Source organism: Penicillium psychrofluorescens (assembly GCF_964197705.1).
Source record: "Penicillium psychrofluorescens genome assembly, chromosome: 2".
Classification (NCBI taxonomy): Eukaryota; Fungi; Ascomycota; class Eurotiomycetes; order Eurotiales; family Aspergillaceae; genus Penicillium; species Penicillium psychrofluorescens.
This window is the reverse complement of record NC_133440.1, coordinates 1,908,659-1,926,473: the sequence shown is the minus strand read 5'-3', so window position 1 is coordinate 1,926,473 and position 17,815 is coordinate 1,908,659. Positions and strand designations below refer to the sequence as shown.

Here is a 17,815-nt window from a genome sequence, read left to right as displayed (position 1 = left end):
GACAATGAAACGGAAGGAGCTTGGGGGAATATGGGGTACCACTAGCGTGGGAGCCTTAGAGCCTTGGCTGATAAGAAAATCCCCCTATCAGATAAGAGTGGGGGCGCAATCCCAGTCGACGCCTGCCCAGTCGGTGCCTGATTTATGCAGCTTCAACATGTACATGCATACACGTTCTCTTTTCTATGTTTTGCTTCGGCCTTTTTTATCCTAGATGAATTATAGGATAAGCCTGGCTTTTAAAGTTTGATTGTAGAATCATAGAGGTTGATTTGCTTTTTGACAGACCAGTCAATGTCCGCAATATGCCCTCTGGTTGACATATATGCTGCTCCGGCTTCTTTGCGTTTGTTCTTCAATGGCCATCATTTATTTTTGATGAAGATTAACTGCCTACGTGATCACGGTCAGGTAGGATAAATGTTCCAACGTCGATCAATTAGCCAGTATTGAGACGGTGAATTGCTCTCTGGGACTTTAAAAGGTGCATTGGAATAGCCTCTCCTCGTTAGATAAACCATGCAAGACTTCTATCGATATTGGATCCCCAATGTAAGGCATAAGAATATTATTCTCAACAGTAAATTAGGGGAAATTGACATTGGGTCTGCTGCCGGGTCTCTTCGAGTGTCGTCTAGAATTCGAACAGAAGAGCTTCGTTCTACTCAACCGTCTCACAATTAGATAGTGAGAGGATATCCATAATTATTAGGAGGGAGAAAGAGAGAAAGAGAATACATAGGAACAAATTTGATGGAAAAAGAAGTTTGATTAGATGAACTATTCCGGGTTGTTTATCTTGTCGGATCACGGACATACAATTCTGCCGAGCCAAAGGAACGCGATTCTCCACCAGGCTTTAGATTGCCTTCAGCCAACAGAACGAGGGGATAATCGTAAATCTGAGAGTACAGTGTTAAATTCCTCCGGCCTAGACAGGATAATTTTCTGCGGAGCACAGGATAGACTCGGGCAAACTCACTTCTTCCTGGCATTTTCTGTGCCATTTCTGTGGTCCTACCAACCACGCGTGAGTTGATTATCGACAACCCGAGAGACTGAGCAGATCCACTCTGAAGATAGTTGGCAGACGAACTAGCTGCATTGTACAGTAGTAAGTCAACTGACTTGCGATGTTTTATGCTCGTCGGACCTGCTAGCCGAAAGCGGTATAGGAGAGCGACCACCGCGTCAGATGGACAGGAATAGCTTAAAGCCATCAAGCCCCCACACTTGGAGAACCGATAGTCTAGATTCAACTTTTCCACCAGCTCCAGATAACGCGAGAGTTTGGGCAATGGATATAGAGAGAGGCTTGAGTCCGCCATGCTGAAGGCCTTTGTTTGAGTTAATTCATCGCAATCCACCTGTTTTCGTTGACGAACTGCCTTTCCTGCAAGATGGCTCAAGAGACTGACCAGAAAGACCCCCCCGTAGACGTCGCTGATGTCGAAAGCGTCTCTATGGCTGGTGTCAAGCACGCGACAGGGGAAACGAACAAAGTTGCTGGACTGGCTGATCTAGACGGCATTCAGCGCAGCTGGAATCTGAAAAGTCTTATCGTTATATGGATATCAGCATTGCTGATGAGTTTCGCCACCAATTTGAACAACCAAACATCGGCCTCGTTTACCTCGTATGCTACGAGCAGTTTCGCGTCTGCTCCACTACTGGGCACTATCACTGTGGTGCAGGCTGTGGTATCGTCGGTCGCTTTGCAGCCTCTCGCAAGGCTTGCAGATGTATACGGCTTAGTAAATACTCAACCAGTATTTCTCTTCGAATCACACTGAAGTATTTCCAGGCGATTTGAGATGTTTTCGTTCTCCGTGGTACTCATAACTATCGGAGAGATCATGGCAGCGTCCTCAAAGACTGTTAGCGTCTATGCTGGAGCCCAAGTCTTTTGGGCGTTCGGTTATATAGGAATCACGTTGATGCTTCAGATCTTAGCCGGCGGTACGTGACTCGCATCTCACACGCTTCCTTTGGCCTCGACCACTGACATCCTCAACCTTTAGATACTAGCGACATGTACAATCGTGCCCTCTTTAGCGCAATTCCACTTACCCCTTCAATCATAACATGTTGGGTAAGTCCCACCTCCGGGAGAATGATAGATAGGTCTTGATCATTTAATTTAATACTCTGGATCAGATTGCAGGACCGGTCGCATCAGGAATTACCAAAATCACATGGAGATGGGGCTTTGGAATTTTCGCAATTATTGTCCCCACACTTGCACTCCCTCTCTTAGTTTCCCTATACGTCAACAAGAGAAAGGGCACCAAGCTCCGAAAAGCCGAAGGCACTTACAAGCCCATAAACCACCTCCAAAATTTCATCCAACTTGATCCTCTCGGCTTACTTTTGCTAGCGGCTGGACTTTCACTGCTGTTGATACCAATATCGCTCGCGTCGTTGGATACAAATACCTGGAAGGCTGGCCATACAATTGCGGAGCTCGTTGTTGGTGGTGTCTTTTTAATTGGGCTTGTCGTATGGGAAACAAAATGGGCTCGCTGGCCGGTTTTTCCAAAGACTATTTTCAAAAGCCGGACTGTCATTTTTGGGTTGTTGGGTATGCCTCCCCCCCCTCCCCTTCACCGCAATCATGTGGAGATATATATAGACTAACGAGCAATAGCTCTGCTAATTAATTACATCGGTCTCTATCTCCTCCAAAGCTACCTTCTCTATTACGAAATGGTCGCAGCCGACTTGTCAGTGAACGCAGCTACGAACATCTATATGCTGATCCCCTTTGCTGGATCGGTAGGGCAGTTCGGGTCGGGGATCTTGGTCAAATATGTGAAAAGATACAAGTGGATTGTTGTATCTGGATACACAGCACTTGTCCTTGGAATGGGTTTGAGTTATAAATATATAAATGGTCATGGACAGATGCCCCAACTCGTTGTTTCGCAATTGATCGCGGGGCTTGGAGCGGGCATCATTGCGACTACCCAATTTGGAATTCAAGCTTCTGTCAGCCAGGCTGGTGAACACGATCCGTCCTGAAGTTAAGAAAACATGGTGTTTACTAATGTTGTTGTATAGAAATGGCAACTGGAACGGCGTTGTACACCACGGCTGTCGGAGTTGGCAATGCCATTGGTTCAGCAGCTGCTGGAGGAATCTGGTCAAGTAACACCGCCATAATCCTAGAAGCAGAGAATAACACGCTAACAAAGCACTATCAAAGCTTTACTGCCTCGCAAACTTCGCGCCAATTTGCCTGCCGATTCTGTCGGTGCCGCAGCCGACATCGAAGGTTCTGTTGTCGTCGCAATGTCATATGCATGGGGAACATTAACCCGCGATGCCATCAACGAGTCATACACCAGCGTTTTCCGTACTATGATACTTGCAGGTTTGGTTCTAGTTAGTGTTGCGCTTGTCATCTCTTTGTTCATTCAGGACCAGAATATCAGGGAGGTCGACGACAGCAGAGATTACAAGGGTGTTGTTATTGGGAAGACTGGTGCGGTAGATGCATTGAAGGAGAAGGTGCACGTAGGCCAGGATGAGAAGGCTACTGCAGCGGAGAACTCTTAACTTCTAAATTCGAATACTTGTTTCTGGCGAATTCTGCAAGCCCAAACAAGTTTACTCCGACTTCTATCTTGGAGAAAAATTGCCGATGCAAGCCGACGTGATATCAATAGCTTCGATTAGCTGACGACCAACTACCGCAGAATGACAACAGCCAGTATGATAATCGACTTCGTGAACATTTATTAATCCGGTATCATCAAACTTTGTATCTTGATACCAATTATCAGCAAACACATAGGAACTGTCGCTTTTCTTCGCCCTACGTGGCTAGCCCGATCTAAGTCTAACCTTAGCGCCAAGACGAGATCGGGTCCTTCCACATTGGGTGCCCGATAGCGACAAGATAAACTCAGAATAATTAATGCAGCTTGCTTGGGAAATAATAGTCCAGATGTATCTCAATGCTTGAAATCTGATGCATGTTCTTCAGTAAAATACACATCCATCCAAGTTGCGTAGTACCTACACAATGGGAAATACGGCCACAATCGCATCGTATGGAAAATGGGACAGTCCCATTGCCGCCGAACACCTCTTGGGCGACAGTATTCACTTTTAAGGGATACAAGTTAATTTGAGTATCAAGCCTTGATAGTTCTTTGCGACATGGCTGATCAGAAAAGCAACCTACTGGACAAATATTCGTCCTCGAGTCGCGACCTGCACAAGGCGGACGACCTGTCATTCTGGATATAACCGATGTTTAAATGTCGTTCAATAATATCATAGAAACCAAAGAATAGAATAATGTTCCTCATTCTATTGAGGCGAACGCCCAAACCAAATCAAAGTATCCGGCATATAATCAGAATCAACAGCAGCACCAAACCTAGCCACCTTTCCTTCGGCATCGAGTTGAAATTCAGCCTTGACAACGGCATCGCCGATCTGAGCATGTCTGAAGAAAAAAATCTCCGCAAGGAAGAATTCAGCAGTGACGTGCGTCAAGTACACTCGGATAGGGAATGATCCTGTCACATCGACACGCAGTTCTTCATTGGATGTCACGCTGATGACGAAGTCTGGATAAGCGGGGTGTATATATACACCAGCATAGTCTGCTAATGGGAGGGAGAGAGGTCGAGGCGGAGAAGGGACAGATGGGTACAGGCGTTGCTGGGCCATCGAGTTGTGCTCTTTCCGCTTGGCCAGCTTTTTCTGGGTTCTAGAAAGCATTAGTTTAAAGATCTCAGAGTTTAATATGGAATCAAACTGACACATCAAACAGATCCATACGCTCGCTCTGCGGCACATTCAGCATCTCATCAATAAGATGCCACGCTAGCGTTTCGCGTCCTGGGCCATCTGCATTACAAAAGACGAGAACACCCCAGTCGCGTTCCGGGAAATAAATCATAGTTGCAGTCATGCCTTCCAGGCCTCCCGGATGCAGCATGACATCTTCTTTATGATATGTAGTCAACATCCAGCCCAATGAATACATCATCTGCTTCTTGAGCTGGGGCAGCATTTGCGGACAGAACGAACGCGGCTGAAGCATGGCCTCATATCCTGCTTTTGACAGCGGACCAGACTGTCGCATCATCGATCGGATGTACTTGGCGTAATCAAGGACACTAGAAATAACAGCACCAGCACCGCCTAACACACCGTCGAAATAAGGAATCTCTTTTGTCTGCGAGGTCGCTTCATCCCATGAATATGGTATTGCGACTATGGCGTCATTATCGCTGGACGCAGCATACTTTTGTGCATCCTCAAGTGACCAAAAGGTCGACTTCATATCCAGGGGCTCCCAAATACGTTTTCGCAGAAAGTCGCCTAGCCATTCCCCCGTAGCAACCTCTATCATATGTCCGACAGCAACAAACAAACCATTGCAATACTGCCAGGTGGTTCTAATCTCTTTGCTCATTTTGAAATGACGCAGAGTTCGGACGTAATCTCGTATAGTACCCGGACGACCCAATGTCATCTCGTGGCCTGACAGACCGGTTCGATTTGAGAGCGCGTCCTCCAAGGTAACGCGAGCGGTTGCATATTCGTCGGGCAGGACAAAGTCATCGCGAATAAGCTGGCTCATCGGGGTGGTCCATTTGATATTGGGATATTTCTCGTCGTCGTCTACCAGCAAAGAAGCCGCCGCGGCAGTGAAGGATTTGGTCGTGCTGCCGGTGTAGAACAAGGTCGAAGGGCGGACGGGGACATCTGGCAAGGCTGCGATTCCATATCCCTATTAGTTTCTTAGTGAAGGCGCAAAATTTATGCAGGGATGAGATTACCTCAGCCCAGGTCTCATCTCCGTCAATGACCGCAACGGCGACGCCTTGAATATGCCATTTGTCCAACGTTTCGTGGACAAGCTTCTCAAAGTCCTCATTTAGGGGAGAGGTCTTGCTTGCATGCTGCTTGCCATCACCGGCTGGAACAGATGGTGGCATTTCCTCAGATGGTGGCATTTCATTTCCTATATGTGCCATCGTTAGCACTTAGCGTCTTGAATGTAGTATGTTCGTGCAGTGATGAAGCTTGAATCTACTGCTGCAGACTGCTTTTATAGAGCAAATGCCATAAACGCGGCTCCCCGCTAAGGGTGACCGAATTAGGTAGGTAGCAAAGCTGCCGTGAAATGCCCCCGTATCGGAGATGGGCCTCTTGATTCACAGATAAAGGTCCCCAACATCCCCCGCCTTGATCGATACAATCTTAGCGCGCGATAGCTGTGACACAGATTTTGGAGTTGGAGTAAGCGCTAACCGTTTCTGGAGCACGAGAGCGACGAAAAGGTGTTGAAGTGCGGAATAAGCGTTTTCACTAGTAATTCTACCAGGTAATCCGATTTGGTAATGATGAAAACGATGGTATTCTGTCTAGCTATTATGTCTGCATTTATAGGGCCAGAAAGCGGAAAAAACTGCCGGACTGTGGAAATTGCACTGTGCGCCTGGATTCATGGATTAGATCAGGTGATCAGGATGCCACTTAGACCGCATCACTATTCGTAGAGTGCAAAGAAGTAGGCCGCAGACTCCCTTCTGGCGCGTTAAAGCTGCTCCGAATAGTCACTGTACCCTCACCAACAGGAACGGGCTTGTCCTGATCCGCCACGGAACCCTGGTCACTAACGAAGAACATCGCCACGCCGAGGGTGTCGTCCGATCTGAAGGCTGAGTGGTCCACGACGCGGATCTGGTACGATGCATCGGCGGTTGTGCCCGGTATGCGGAAGGACTCGTTGTAGGAGATGGGGCTGTCGCCGCTGGCTTTGTGGGCTTTTGTCTTGTGGGCTCGCTTTGCGCCCTTGGCGCCCTGGACGAGGACGTGGACGCGCACGTTGGCAGAGGAGGGGAACCCGGATGCCGAGACGATGGTGATGTTCGCGGTGCCTTTTTCGTTATTAGTCCTGAAAGTTGAACCAATGGTGCTCCAAGTACCAGTATCAGGATTATAGGTACCTCGATCAAATGGTTGCCAGTTGTCAGAGCCAGGAGTCGTAGTTGGATCAGATCGTTGCCAATTGTCAAAAAGAGGGGCATCGGTGACTTGCATAGGAGTTCTACTGTGCGTTGGCAGTGGTGGTAGACTGATCACTTCTTCCGAAGTAATCCTGTGCGTCGGCGGTGACGCTCCGTGCTTGGTCTGCTTTGAATATCGTAGATACATATCGATCATGGCAATTAGACCATCTTTGGCTGGGGCGTCGGGCTCTTCTGTTGAGTCTGCAGGTACCTCTAGGTCAAGAGCACTCATTACCTGGCTTAGCATGGCAATTTGTTTCGATGCCACACGAGAATGTACCTCAGACGCTACCTTCTGTTTTCGAATCTCATCGATAATAATGCTAAAGACATAGATGTCAGATTCAATACAAGTGAAGTAGCTTTTTCCCGCGGCGCCATACCTATTCAGAAGGACATGATATGTGCCATCGAGGGTAACCTTAGTTTGCACCATCCCTTCAAAAACCCTATTTAGTTCGTCCTTCCCAATGAGGTAGGCAGTTTCTTTAGTTATCGGCATCCCATCTACAAACTTTCCACTAAAAAACCTCTCTCGATACTTCAAATGCCAACTCTCCGCATCAGCTAGCAGCATTTCAATCTCTTGGCTTATAGGCACTTGAAGCATCGAAAATAACGCTTTAAGTCGCTCCTGCGCATCTACAAGTGAATTTTGCGCCCTCCGCGCCCGCTCATTGAAATTCTTCTTTTCGTCTTTTGCGGTGGCTACGTCTTTTGCGCGATAGACGAATGTGATCAAAATAGCGTAGGCTAGTGTGAAGATTCCGAACACGTTTCCCGTGATAGAGAGGGGGCTATCTGAACAATCGAGAACTCCACATGTGGAGTTGTGAGACATGGTTTGGGTAGGTGCTTTAGAGTAGTAAAACGACTAAGGGAAGATGAGGTCGATCGAGGAACGCAGATAAAAGAAAAATCAGAGGATTAATCCAGAGCTAGCCTCGCTTACGTCTAGGGTCAATAGCGCACGTTCGACTCTTCAGGCTATGTTGGGGTTGGGGCTAAGATTGGAGGCTAAGGTAGGACAAGCGGGACGTGGAGGCACGAGCCCACCATCGCCACTAAGTTCAGCATTAACATCTGTCCACAAATGGTAGGAATAGACCGCCAGACTACCAGTGATTGATTGTTAAGATCCTCCCTCGGGTGGCTGTTTTGGAGGTAGGGTACGGAGGTGTCAGATGTATTGAATTTACAAGCGAATACAAACTTGAAAGTACTAAGTAATCTACATAAGAAGCAATACAGGTCCAACTGACAGGGATACTCCGGAAAAACTCTCAAACATAGACTAGCTAGACTAGCTGGTCATGGCATTACTGGCAAAGCGAAGATGGGAGGAAGAGACAGCTCGACGTACGACCTTGGGGGGTATTCGGGCGTCAGACGATGCCGGGGACGAGCCGGCTAGGAGTAAGGTTTTCGTTCGTGCATCAGATATCCAAGAGCTGTAGCCAGACATGGAAAATCAAGTCGTAGTCAAGATGAGTAGTAATACATCATTTGTAGACGATCATGATCGACGAAGCTCTTATGGTTATGTATACTAGCTATACCGAGGCCTAATTGATTAGAAGGCTTCTAAGTAGCGTATAGTGACTCTATAGACAGCCAAACTGAAATTCCTGGCTGTTTCCACTGCTGGAAAAGTGTTGATATGGCAGAAAAAAGAAAAAAAAAAAAAAAAAAAAGAGGGGTTCAAATGATGTCAATCTACCGATCAAACATCATCCTCTATATAGGGAGGTGTTGGTGAGGTGAAGTAAATGATGATGATGACGATGAATTCTATTACTCTAATGTAGCATCCTCCAGCACTTGTTAGGCGCTATGCAGACTTTCTGATCGGCGTAAATATCTAGATGGGTATGTAGTTGGAAGTGCCGAGGAATTCGCTGAAAGTACATTGGAGTTGCTCAATAACCAACTCTACTTGAACCTCGGCAATCGCCTGGCTGCATCCCCGACCTCTCCGCACCGACAAATCGTCACATTCAATTTCTCATCGCCTCCCTCTTCCTTCAATTTCATATTGATTCCAATCACCAAGAGTCCAAATACACAATGCCCGTTCTAACGCTCCACCTCCTCACCCTGACCTCCGCCGCCAACCTCCAACCCTTCGTCCAACAGCTCAAGCAATCCCCGAATCTAGAGGTCATTCTCGCATCCCGCCCGCGGCATGTGGTCATCCACCCAACAGCCCTAGACAACGACCCCCTCACAAAGACACCATGGGACCTAATGGTCCTTCTCAAATGTGCCTCTGACACCACCAACCCCATCCCGTCCACTTTACACAGCTGGATCAAAAATGAGTACAAAATCTCAACGGGGATCCCTTCACGCCTCCTATCAACCTACCCCGCCCGCGACGCAGACCTAAAGCGTTCCGCACCTTCAGCCTCTCTCACAGGGTCGCTCGACAAGATTCTTCGCGACGAGGGAACAAGCTCCACCGCGCAAAACCTCGAAGTGTCACCGGATCTCCTGGAATTCATGGCCAGGCTCTCGAAAACACATTCTGGCCCGGTGACCATGTTGAATCTGTTGCAATTCCACCATCCCAATGGGAAGGAAAGCTATTACCAATACGGACAGGCGTTTATCCCTGTCGCGGGTAAGCGAGGCGGAAGCGCGAAACTTGTTGGTGCTGTGGTGAACTCTTCGTCGTCATCAGGAGTGACCGATTCGAGGGGAGACAAAACCCAGCGCCCCGAGACGGAGTGGTGGAATGAGGTTTCTATCGTGCATTATCCGTCCATTAAGCATTTTTGTGATATGCTTGCTGGGGAGGATTACCAGGGTATTAATGAGAAGTATCGCTTGTCGGTGAGTTGGCTTTCCTTGGATGTGTAATCATGGGATGTGTTGCTAACCATAATATTGGATTCAGGCTCTGAGGGATACATTCTTGCTGTGTACGACTGAGTTTGATGTGGAGGAGGGTGCTGGGGTTGCGAAGCTTTAGGTAGCTACGCACGATACTTCGACAGGTTATTGATTGCAGAGAAAGATCCCAGGGGATAGGTATAGGTTAACTGGTATTTAATCAGGGTATCTGAAAGGCAAAAGGAGACTGTGATACAAAGTATTCAGAGAGAGAGAAAAAGGAAGCAAAAAACACGCTTGAGAATTCCACGCCACAAGCAAGGTCGTAAAGTCACTCATGAGAATAGCGATATAGAGGGCGTTGAGTCGGGTTATAATCATCCTTCACATCTTCTTGCTACCGACCAGGGATGAGGGACGGTCAAAGTTGATGACGCTGTCCAGTGGCCGGTCCCAAGTACGGATATGGCCTGCGGTAGTTTTGAAGTATCAGTAGTTGAACGAAACGAAGTGCGATAAACTATTGCACACATACCTTCAAGAGAAGAGGTCATAATACAATCCTTCTGAAAGCCCAACCAGCAAGTAGGGTCTTGGCCGACAACTTTGGACTAAAGACATTGTTAGCGTGAGGCTTTTCCGAATATTTTCGAGTCCAGGCCACTAGTGACGAGACTCACCATGATAGGGGGCAGCAGAGCAGTCCGCGCTCTTGGTTCGATGGGGTGGCTAGTCTGCTCAATAGTGCCGTTGGATTTTTCGGTTTTCTCAGAATCTGACCTAAGGCGAGTACCGTCGCCGCTGTCTGCGCGATGGCGGCTAGCAGGCTGTAAGCTGGGCGCGGCAATACTACCCCGCTGACGAGCAGTTGTCTGGTGAAGATGGAAAAATCTTTAGCTTTGACTTGCAGATAGAAAACAAGCGGGAAACGTACTGCGCGAGGACGGTGGAGCATGCCGACGCTGAAATCCCAGAGGAGCAGTCTGCAGTCATCTCCCACACTCCCGAATCGGTAGGTCCGCTGGTCACAGCGCCATGGATCAAATGCAACGGCTGAAACAAAGGAATTGTGGCCTTGGCATCGAGCAACTATCTTGCGCTCGGGGAAAGACCAGATGGTTACCAGATCATCTTGACCGCCAGTCACGATATACTTGCCATCAGGAGACCAGCAAACGCAAATCAGACCGCCATAATAGCTGCGGAAAATGTCCAGCATCCTATGTAGCCATACATTAGTACAATTTGATGATAGCAAAGAACAATACTCACTCTTCCTTCAAGTAATCCATAAGACGCAGCGACCCGTCTTCCAGAACCACGGCCAAGTGCCTCTGATCCGGCGAGAAAGCAAACTGGGCGATTTTATGAATAGTCAGTTTCCACAGCGCGACCGGGTTGGTCTTCTGGTTTTTGGAGTTGACGGATTTCTGGACCTCCAGAGGTAGTCGGTCGCTCTCCTTCTCAGACGGAGTGCTAGCCTCGGATGCAAATAGGGCATCTTCTTTCTCCTTATCGTAAACCACCAGCACTCCGTTTGCATGCGACGCCATGAACAAGTGCTCAGAGCCAGGAAGCCATTTGATATGCGTGACAGGGGAGTTGTTGATCACTCCATTCTTGTTGATCCGAGCGTATTTCTGCGACATGGGCTCGTACCAGATGATATCGCCGGCGGAGGAACCCATGACGATGTCCAAGTGGGATGAAGTCTTTGTAACGTCGTTGATGTCGTGACACAACATATGTGCCTTGGTGAAGAGAACTTTGGTCAGATGTTCCTCTTTCTGCGCGGCGCTGAGGTCGAGCCATTGGAATGCGCGGTTGATGTTGGCAAACGCAAAAACACCATTGGGGTCACGGTCGCTCAGCCGCTTCGCCGACGTCTCGTGAGTAATGACTCTCGAAACGAACGAGGAGCTGCTCTTAATGATATTGTTCTTCGGCTTCCGCCTTTTCGCATCCTTCGAGTTCGCTGGCGGCGGGGCAAGCGCAGAGTTTCCATCGCCAAATTGCGGTGCCGTAACCTTGGTCGTCAAGAACGTAGGTGGTCTCTTGCGCGCGTCTAGGGTGACCAAAGACACCTTAACACCAGATGTCGGAGGGTTCGGGACAGTCGCAAGAGGGTTTGGGTTGACAATTGGCGCTTCAGATGGGTGCGGAGGCGGTGTTGCAAGAAGGAGATCATCCTTTAGAATGTATGTTCCTGCGATTATCCGATTTTAGCCACGCTATAGCCCGATGTATCCCCCTAGGCTCAGCAACGTACCTTCACCAACCTGCAACGGACAACCGGCTTCAGGGTGGGAGATGGTATTGTTGGTTTCGATGACCGGCACGGCCATGCCATTCGACGCCCCCGCCGCATAAGCGATGGGGACGGTGTAGCGGGGAGGGGGAGGCGGTAGAACACTTGAGAGCGAGTCAGCACACCAACGAACGAACCGTCATATGGCACAACAATATCTCCGCATGGTGCCGGTATTCAAGACCACCTTCGGTCCACACTTCCGAAGTGAAGCTGACATCCGAAGCGGAGATGGGGGGAGAGGGGGAGGTGGCAAATGACGAGAGAGAATCTGTAGGAAGAGAGACTTACAACATGGCTGCAGATACAAAGGTATAGCAGGACAATACAATCTCAGTCTGGACAAGTACAGAGCTGTGGACGACAACTGGGGATGGCAGGCAATTCCCAACGTGCAAAGGGGGATCGGGTTCGACTGTTCTTCACTCCACAGGACGAGTGATAAGAATCCCCCACGAAAGGAACAAACCGAGGAGACAGGGGTGGTAGATTGTCGAGATTAGGACGGAACGAAACTCAAGGTTGAGGCCGTATGCAGGGAGAGCTGTGGTGATCACTAGTCTCCAGGCGGTCGGGATCGGCGGGAATGGCTGCAAGAGGGAGAGATTGGGGATGGGCGGGAATGGGGGAGATATATAGCGGGCGGGAGACTGAAGGGAGAGCGTGGAAATGGGGGAGGAGTAAGGAAGATAAGAAGAGAGGAGGCCAGATGAGGAGAAGGTTGTCAGCACGAGGAAGAAGAGGCAGAAGAGGTCCGGGGTAAAACGTGGGAGGCAAAGGCGGTATGTATCTGTCTGCGGGGCACAATGGAGGATCCACCAGGTACAAGGGGTATGGATTAGGGCTATTCGGATTGGAACAATGACATCTCACAGGGGGTAATTTAGGGCCAGGTAACGCGCTAAGTATCAACTATTCTACACAACCTTCTCACGTCCCACTCCCACCCATTCGTCGCCAGATCATCGTTGCCGCGGCTCCAGCACACACCACGGCCCCCAGCGCAATCCCCCACGCCATCCACTTGCCCTCCACATCCTCCTCACTGCGCGGGAAGACGGTGCTGGGCTCCATGGCAGCCTCCGCAATATGCACAAAGACCTCCTGGATAGAACTCCACGTCACGCTGACATGCAGCGGAGGGCTAGGCATGTTCAGCATGGCCGTGTACTCATGAGGCTGATACTCCGCCCGCTGGGTGGTCCGGTCCAAATCGGCTTTGAGAGCAATGAAGACGCTGGGCAGTTCCTCCAGATGTGGATACTTGGCCCGCAAGGCCGGTATGTATGCAAAGGAGTCCGGGTCGGACGAGTCGTAGGTGTAGGCGATCACATCGCATTGGTCGAGTAATTTGGCCTGGTTCTCGAGGATGGCGGGTTCCAGTTCTCCGAGTTCGTCCATGATCAGGTAGCACTGCTTCCCACCGGGCAGTTCAACGGTGTTCACTGCCGTGCGTGGTTGGATGGTAGGGTGGTATGTGGTGCTGAACCCGCGCGACAGGAGAGCATCGAGTAAGGCGGACTTGCCCGAGCTAGAGGCGCCCAGGACATGGCATTGCACGACATTTCGCCCGACTCGGCCAGGTCGCCGCCGCCTCTTGCGTGGCCGGGTCACTTTGAGTGCCGCGGTGGTAGATGGATTGCTTCGGTCAGAAGGCTCGAAGCCCAGGTAGGCCAGGTATTCCAACGTGGTCTTGGGCGACATGAAAGTCGTCATGCTCCACTGGGCCAGCCAGCCTTGGAGGGTCACATGTCCGGCTTCGCTCCGCACAGTTGAGGATGGGAAGGAGTCATCAGCCCACGACGCCGGCAAGCCCGGGGTCGGAGCGAACAACGATGCGAGCTCGGCGTTATTCAACCCGCCATCGTTGTCCTTGTCTGACAAGAGGAAGAGATTCACAAAGAAGCGATATCCTTCGGGCGACAATTCAGCCGAGGCGAATGGCGGGACCTCGAAGCGGGGATGTAAAAAGCTCTCTTGCAAGGAGAGATTATCCGTGTATTGAAAGGCCCGCAGGATAATCCACACCGTCTCATGGCGCCCCTTCTCTGCATACATCTTGTTCAAATAAATGAATCCCCGGCAGTCAATCCCAGATTCGGACACCGATTCCGGGTAGCTCTTCTGGATGGTGTCCTTGATGTGTACCAGATCTTCCTCGCTCAGGGGCTTCCCGAAACACCGTGTTTGGAACTCTTTGATCTCCTTATCCGACAGATAACCATCGCGATCCTTGTCGCTGAGGTAAAAGATGCGCTGCAGAGCTGCGACGGCGGCGGGCTTGAGCGCGGCCTCCTTGGAGTCAAATAGGGGCGCGATGGGATGGGTGACGGCCTTTTGGCAGACGAAGAAAGCCTCGTTGACATTGCGGTGCTCGCGGGCACTCGTGCGGATGCATGAATCGATCTCCTTGAATTCCGCCATCAGCGGCAGCATCTCATCCTCGATCACCTGGGCCTCGCTGTGTTCCGCAGCAAGATCAGACTTGTTGGAGCACAGGACGACGGGGACATTCACTCCCAGAGACCGGAAATGCGGCAGCCAGAAGAGTGCCACGCGTTCATAGCTATAGTGATCGGAGTAGACCAGCAATATCACGTTGGATTTCCGAATCTCGCGGGCTAGGTTGTTGCGCTCCAGGGGCAGAGCCGAGGTATCGACGACGGTGGTTGTTGTAACATTTTCAGGGGTTCCGATCGTTGGAGGGATGGTGATTTGGGGCAGGACTGGCTGAATTTTGTTGGTGACGAAGACACCCTTGACCAGGGAGGTGATCAGGCTGGACTTGCCGGTGCCTTCGTCGCCGCAGACGCAGATGCGGACTGAGATGGGTCAGCAAAGAAGGGGGAGGCATTGAGAGAGGTGGGCATACCTGTTGCCATGAGCAAGGTGTATGCTATCGCAGCAAGGATGGCTATAATGCAACCATTGCGATTGTCACTATGGGGGTTGTCAGTCAAGGTATTTTGGAAGGAGACGCGGGCTGCGGGAGAGATACGCGACAGTGCCTGAGGCGCCCACGGCCACGTGAACGTTCCTGGCGCAGGAGCACAGTCCAAACGTATGACTAGCTAGGTGGTTACTTACAAAGGAATTGGCGTTGTTAAGTGCAAGAGTGGAATGTAGGCAGTGTTAGGTACATTTAACTACTTGGTCCGAATACTATCACTCGGAATCACGCTTTGCTGCGGTGCCTAGAAGATATACTTCTTCCTCTCCGGCACTTGTTTGCACCGCCACGTTCGCCTCGGCCACCCCAACTTCTCTCTCCTAACACTCTTCGGGCGAACCACCGTTGTCAGGAACAGGTAGTCACATCTTCGCCGCTCGCACTTCCTCTCACACACCGGGACCTGACCTGGACCTGACCTTCCATCTCTCCTCCAACCGGAGTTCGTCTCATCCGTCGCCCGGCCCACCCCATCCACCCCATCCACCCCATCCACTTAACTGACTAACGCTGAACCGTCGCAAGTCGTCAGCCTCAACCTCCTCTTTCTTCTTCTTACTTCCTTCGTCGAGTCTTTGCCCGTTTCACCGACACTCCCGCCAAGATGCCTTTCGGGATCCATAACCCCCTGCCGGCGTCGATGAACAGTACGTAACATATCCTGCATTTCCCTCGTGCCCGCTTCCCCGCAACCGCGCTGACCGTGTCTCTTGCCGCCCCCAACAGGTGAATGCAAAAAGGCAGCCAAGATCCTGGCATCCTTCATCGACCCCAAGCAAGCATTTGGCCCTGATAAAGTCATTCCACCGGAGATTCTGGCTAATGCTAAGGTGAGGCATACGTGGTCCTCAGATTGCATTCCCCGGCATGCACACTGGAACGAACGAACTAACCCTCGCTTCCATAGGGTCTTGCGATTCTCACCGTCCTCAAAGCCGGATTCATAGGCTCTGGTCGATTCGGCTCTGGACTCGTTGTCGCCCGCCTCGGCGATGGCTCCTGGTCGGCTCCGTCGGCGATCGCGACCGGCGGTGCGGGTGTTGGAGGACAGATTGGGTTTGAGTTGACCGACTTCGTCTTCATTCTTAACGACGCATCGGCTGTTCGCACATTCTCGCAGGTTGGCACGCTGACACTGGGTGGAAACGTTTCGCTCGCTGCTGGACCCATTGGCCGAAATGCGGAAGCCGCGGGAGCGGCCAGCACACGCGGAGTGGCGGCGGTGTTCTCTTATTCCAAGACCAAGGGTCTCTTTGCCGGTGTCAGTTTGGAGGGTAGCATGCTGATCGAGCGCAAGGATGCCAACGCGAAGATGTATGGTAGTCGCGTCTCGGCAAGCCAACTGTTGACCGGCACCATTCGCTCCCCACCTCAAGCCGATGCCCTGATGCGCGTCCTCAACTCCCGGGCCTTCCAGAGCGGTGCGGGGAGAGTGTATGGCGACTCCATGTACAACGACATTCCAGTCTACGACTCGAGCCACGACGATGTTGTCTGGGAGGGCCGCCGGGGCGCAGCCTACGGCCAAGGTCAACGGGGCCGCTCCAACACTTACGGCGATGATGAGTATGCCTCCCGTGACCGACCCAGCCGGTCGAACACCTGGACGGATGATGTTTACGATCGCCCCGCGGGGGGTCTGGCTCGCTCGAACACGACACGGGCACCTCAGGGCGACACCTGGGGAGACAACTACGGCCGCAACCGCAGCAACACCGGGCCATACGATGACGATTATTCGTATTCAGACCGCAAGCCTGCCCGTCCAACGGCCCCCAAGCCGGCCTTTGGCCAACGGACCGGGCAAGGGTTGCGATCAGATCAAGTCGTGGCCCTCTACACGTTTGATGCCGACCAAGAGGGTGATCTGGGGTTCAAGAAGGGGGAGATCATCACGATCTTGAAGCGAACAGAAAAGGCCGAGGATTGGTGGACGGGCCGCATCGGCGACCGCGTCGGCATCTTCCCCAGGTAAGACACCTATAATGTGTGTGCTGCCATCCAACCCATATCACTAATCCGGATTCCTGCAGCAACTATGTCGATGCTTCCTCCTAGGTCTATGTCTGCTCCATGCTGGCTCATGCGGCACAATGCATTATCGCGAGAAGCCCATTGATTTGAGGCCTCGTCCATTGACGTAACCACGCCCGGGGATCTGTCCGGGTGTATGCGGATTTGACTCGTCTTCCTGCCCCTGTCGGGTGCCGTTTCATAGTCTTGAGCGTTGGTGTTCTTGTTTTCATTCTCGGGTCCTCTTTCGCTCTGGGATCCTCTCTTTTCGTATGGTCTACGATGGTTTCGTGCAAGCGGGATTCTCCTCATTTTGTTGTAGCCTAGAAGATCCTTTCTTTTTACTTTTCTTCTGCCTGAATACTGTAAGCACTGCAAGCCTTTTTCTCTCGTAGTGTCCGTTCGGGACTACATATTCGGCCTGCCGATTGCTTCTCCTTATTGGCTGATCCCCAGCCAATTGCAAGAAGACCCTGCCTTTTTCATCCGGAGCGTAGCAAGTGACACTGGGGGGGCGTTCACATTTCAATATCAAAAGCACTGCGCTCGTTGGTCCGAGGCAGAGAGCCCTAGACCCATGTCCTGGGCCCGGGCGCAGGCCGGTCGTACTTAGTACCCCATCCGGGGTGCGTTCAAAATACCTGGAGATCCATCAGGGGGCCAAAGGAGGAC

At 51.0% G+C, this 17,815-nt stretch overlaps 6 protein-coding genes across 6 annotated transcripts; 2 read left to right on the top strand and 4 right to left on the bottom strand.

Moving 5' to 3' along the window:
• Positions 1-4,317: 4,317 nt before the first annotated feature.
• On the bottom strand, positions 4,318-5,999 carry PFLUO_LOCUS2936 (uncharacterized protein; the record flags this gene model as incomplete). Its single annotated transcript, XM_073780128.1, has 3 exons — positions 4,318-4,723; positions 4,776-5,752; positions 5,802-5,999. The coding sequence occupies 3 exons, from the start codon at positions 5,997-5,999 to the stop codon at positions 4,318-4,320; spliced, it is 1,581 nt and encodes a 526-aa protein (XP_073637014.1).
• A 502-nt stretch (positions 6,000-6,501) lies between these two features.
• Positions 6,502-7,269, bottom strand: PFLUO_LOCUS2935 (Tricalbin-2; the record flags this gene model as incomplete). Its single annotated transcript, XM_073780127.1, has 1 exon — positions 6,502-7,269. One exon carries the CDS (start codon positions 7,267-7,269, stop codon positions 6,502-6,504), a length of 768 nt encoding a protein of 255 aa, XP_073637013.1.
• Positions 7,270-9,104: 1,835 nt separating this feature from the next.
• Positions 9,105-10,011, top strand: PFLUO_LOCUS2934 (uncharacterized protein; the record flags this gene model as incomplete). The annotated part of the gene is made up of 2 exons (XM_073780126.1): positions 9,105-9,872; positions 9,937-10,011. 2 exons carry the CDS (start codon positions 9,105-9,107, stop codon positions 10,009-10,011), a joined length of 843 nt encoding a protein of 280 aa, XP_073637012.1.
• A 245-nt stretch (positions 10,012-10,256) lies between these two features.
• PFLUO_LOCUS2933 (uncharacterized protein) lies at positions 10,257-12,476 on the bottom strand (the record flags this gene model as incomplete). The annotated part of the gene is made up of 7 exons (XM_073780125.1): positions 10,257-10,342; positions 10,408-10,483; positions 10,553-10,744; positions 10,807-11,092; positions 11,145-12,078; positions 12,142-12,284; positions 12,472-12,476. The coding sequence occupies 7 exons, from the start codon at positions 12,474-12,476 to the stop codon at positions 10,257-10,259; spliced, it is 1,722 nt and encodes a 573-aa protein (XP_073637011.1).
• A 634-nt stretch (positions 12,477-13,110) lies between these two features.
• Positions 13,111-15,062, bottom strand: PFLUO_LOCUS2932 (ERMES complex Ca(2+)-binding regulatory GTPase gem1; the record flags this gene model as incomplete). Its single annotated transcript, XM_073780124.1, has 2 exons — positions 13,111-15,002; positions 15,053-15,062. 2 exons carry the CDS (start codon positions 15,060-15,062, stop codon positions 13,111-13,113), a joined length of 1,902 nt encoding a protein of 633 aa, XP_073637010.1.
• A 672-nt stretch (positions 15,063-15,734) lies between these two features.
• Positions 15,735-17,188, top strand: PFLUO_LOCUS2931 (uncharacterized protein; the record flags this gene model as incomplete). Its single annotated transcript, XM_073780123.1, has 4 exons — positions 15,735-15,777; positions 15,857-15,960; positions 16,038-17,101; positions 17,164-17,188. The coding sequence occupies 4 exons, from the start codon at positions 15,735-15,737 to the stop codon at positions 17,186-17,188; spliced, it is 1,236 nt and encodes a 411-aa protein (XP_073637009.1).
• Between the last annotated feature and the right edge of the window lie 627 nt (positions 17,189-17,815).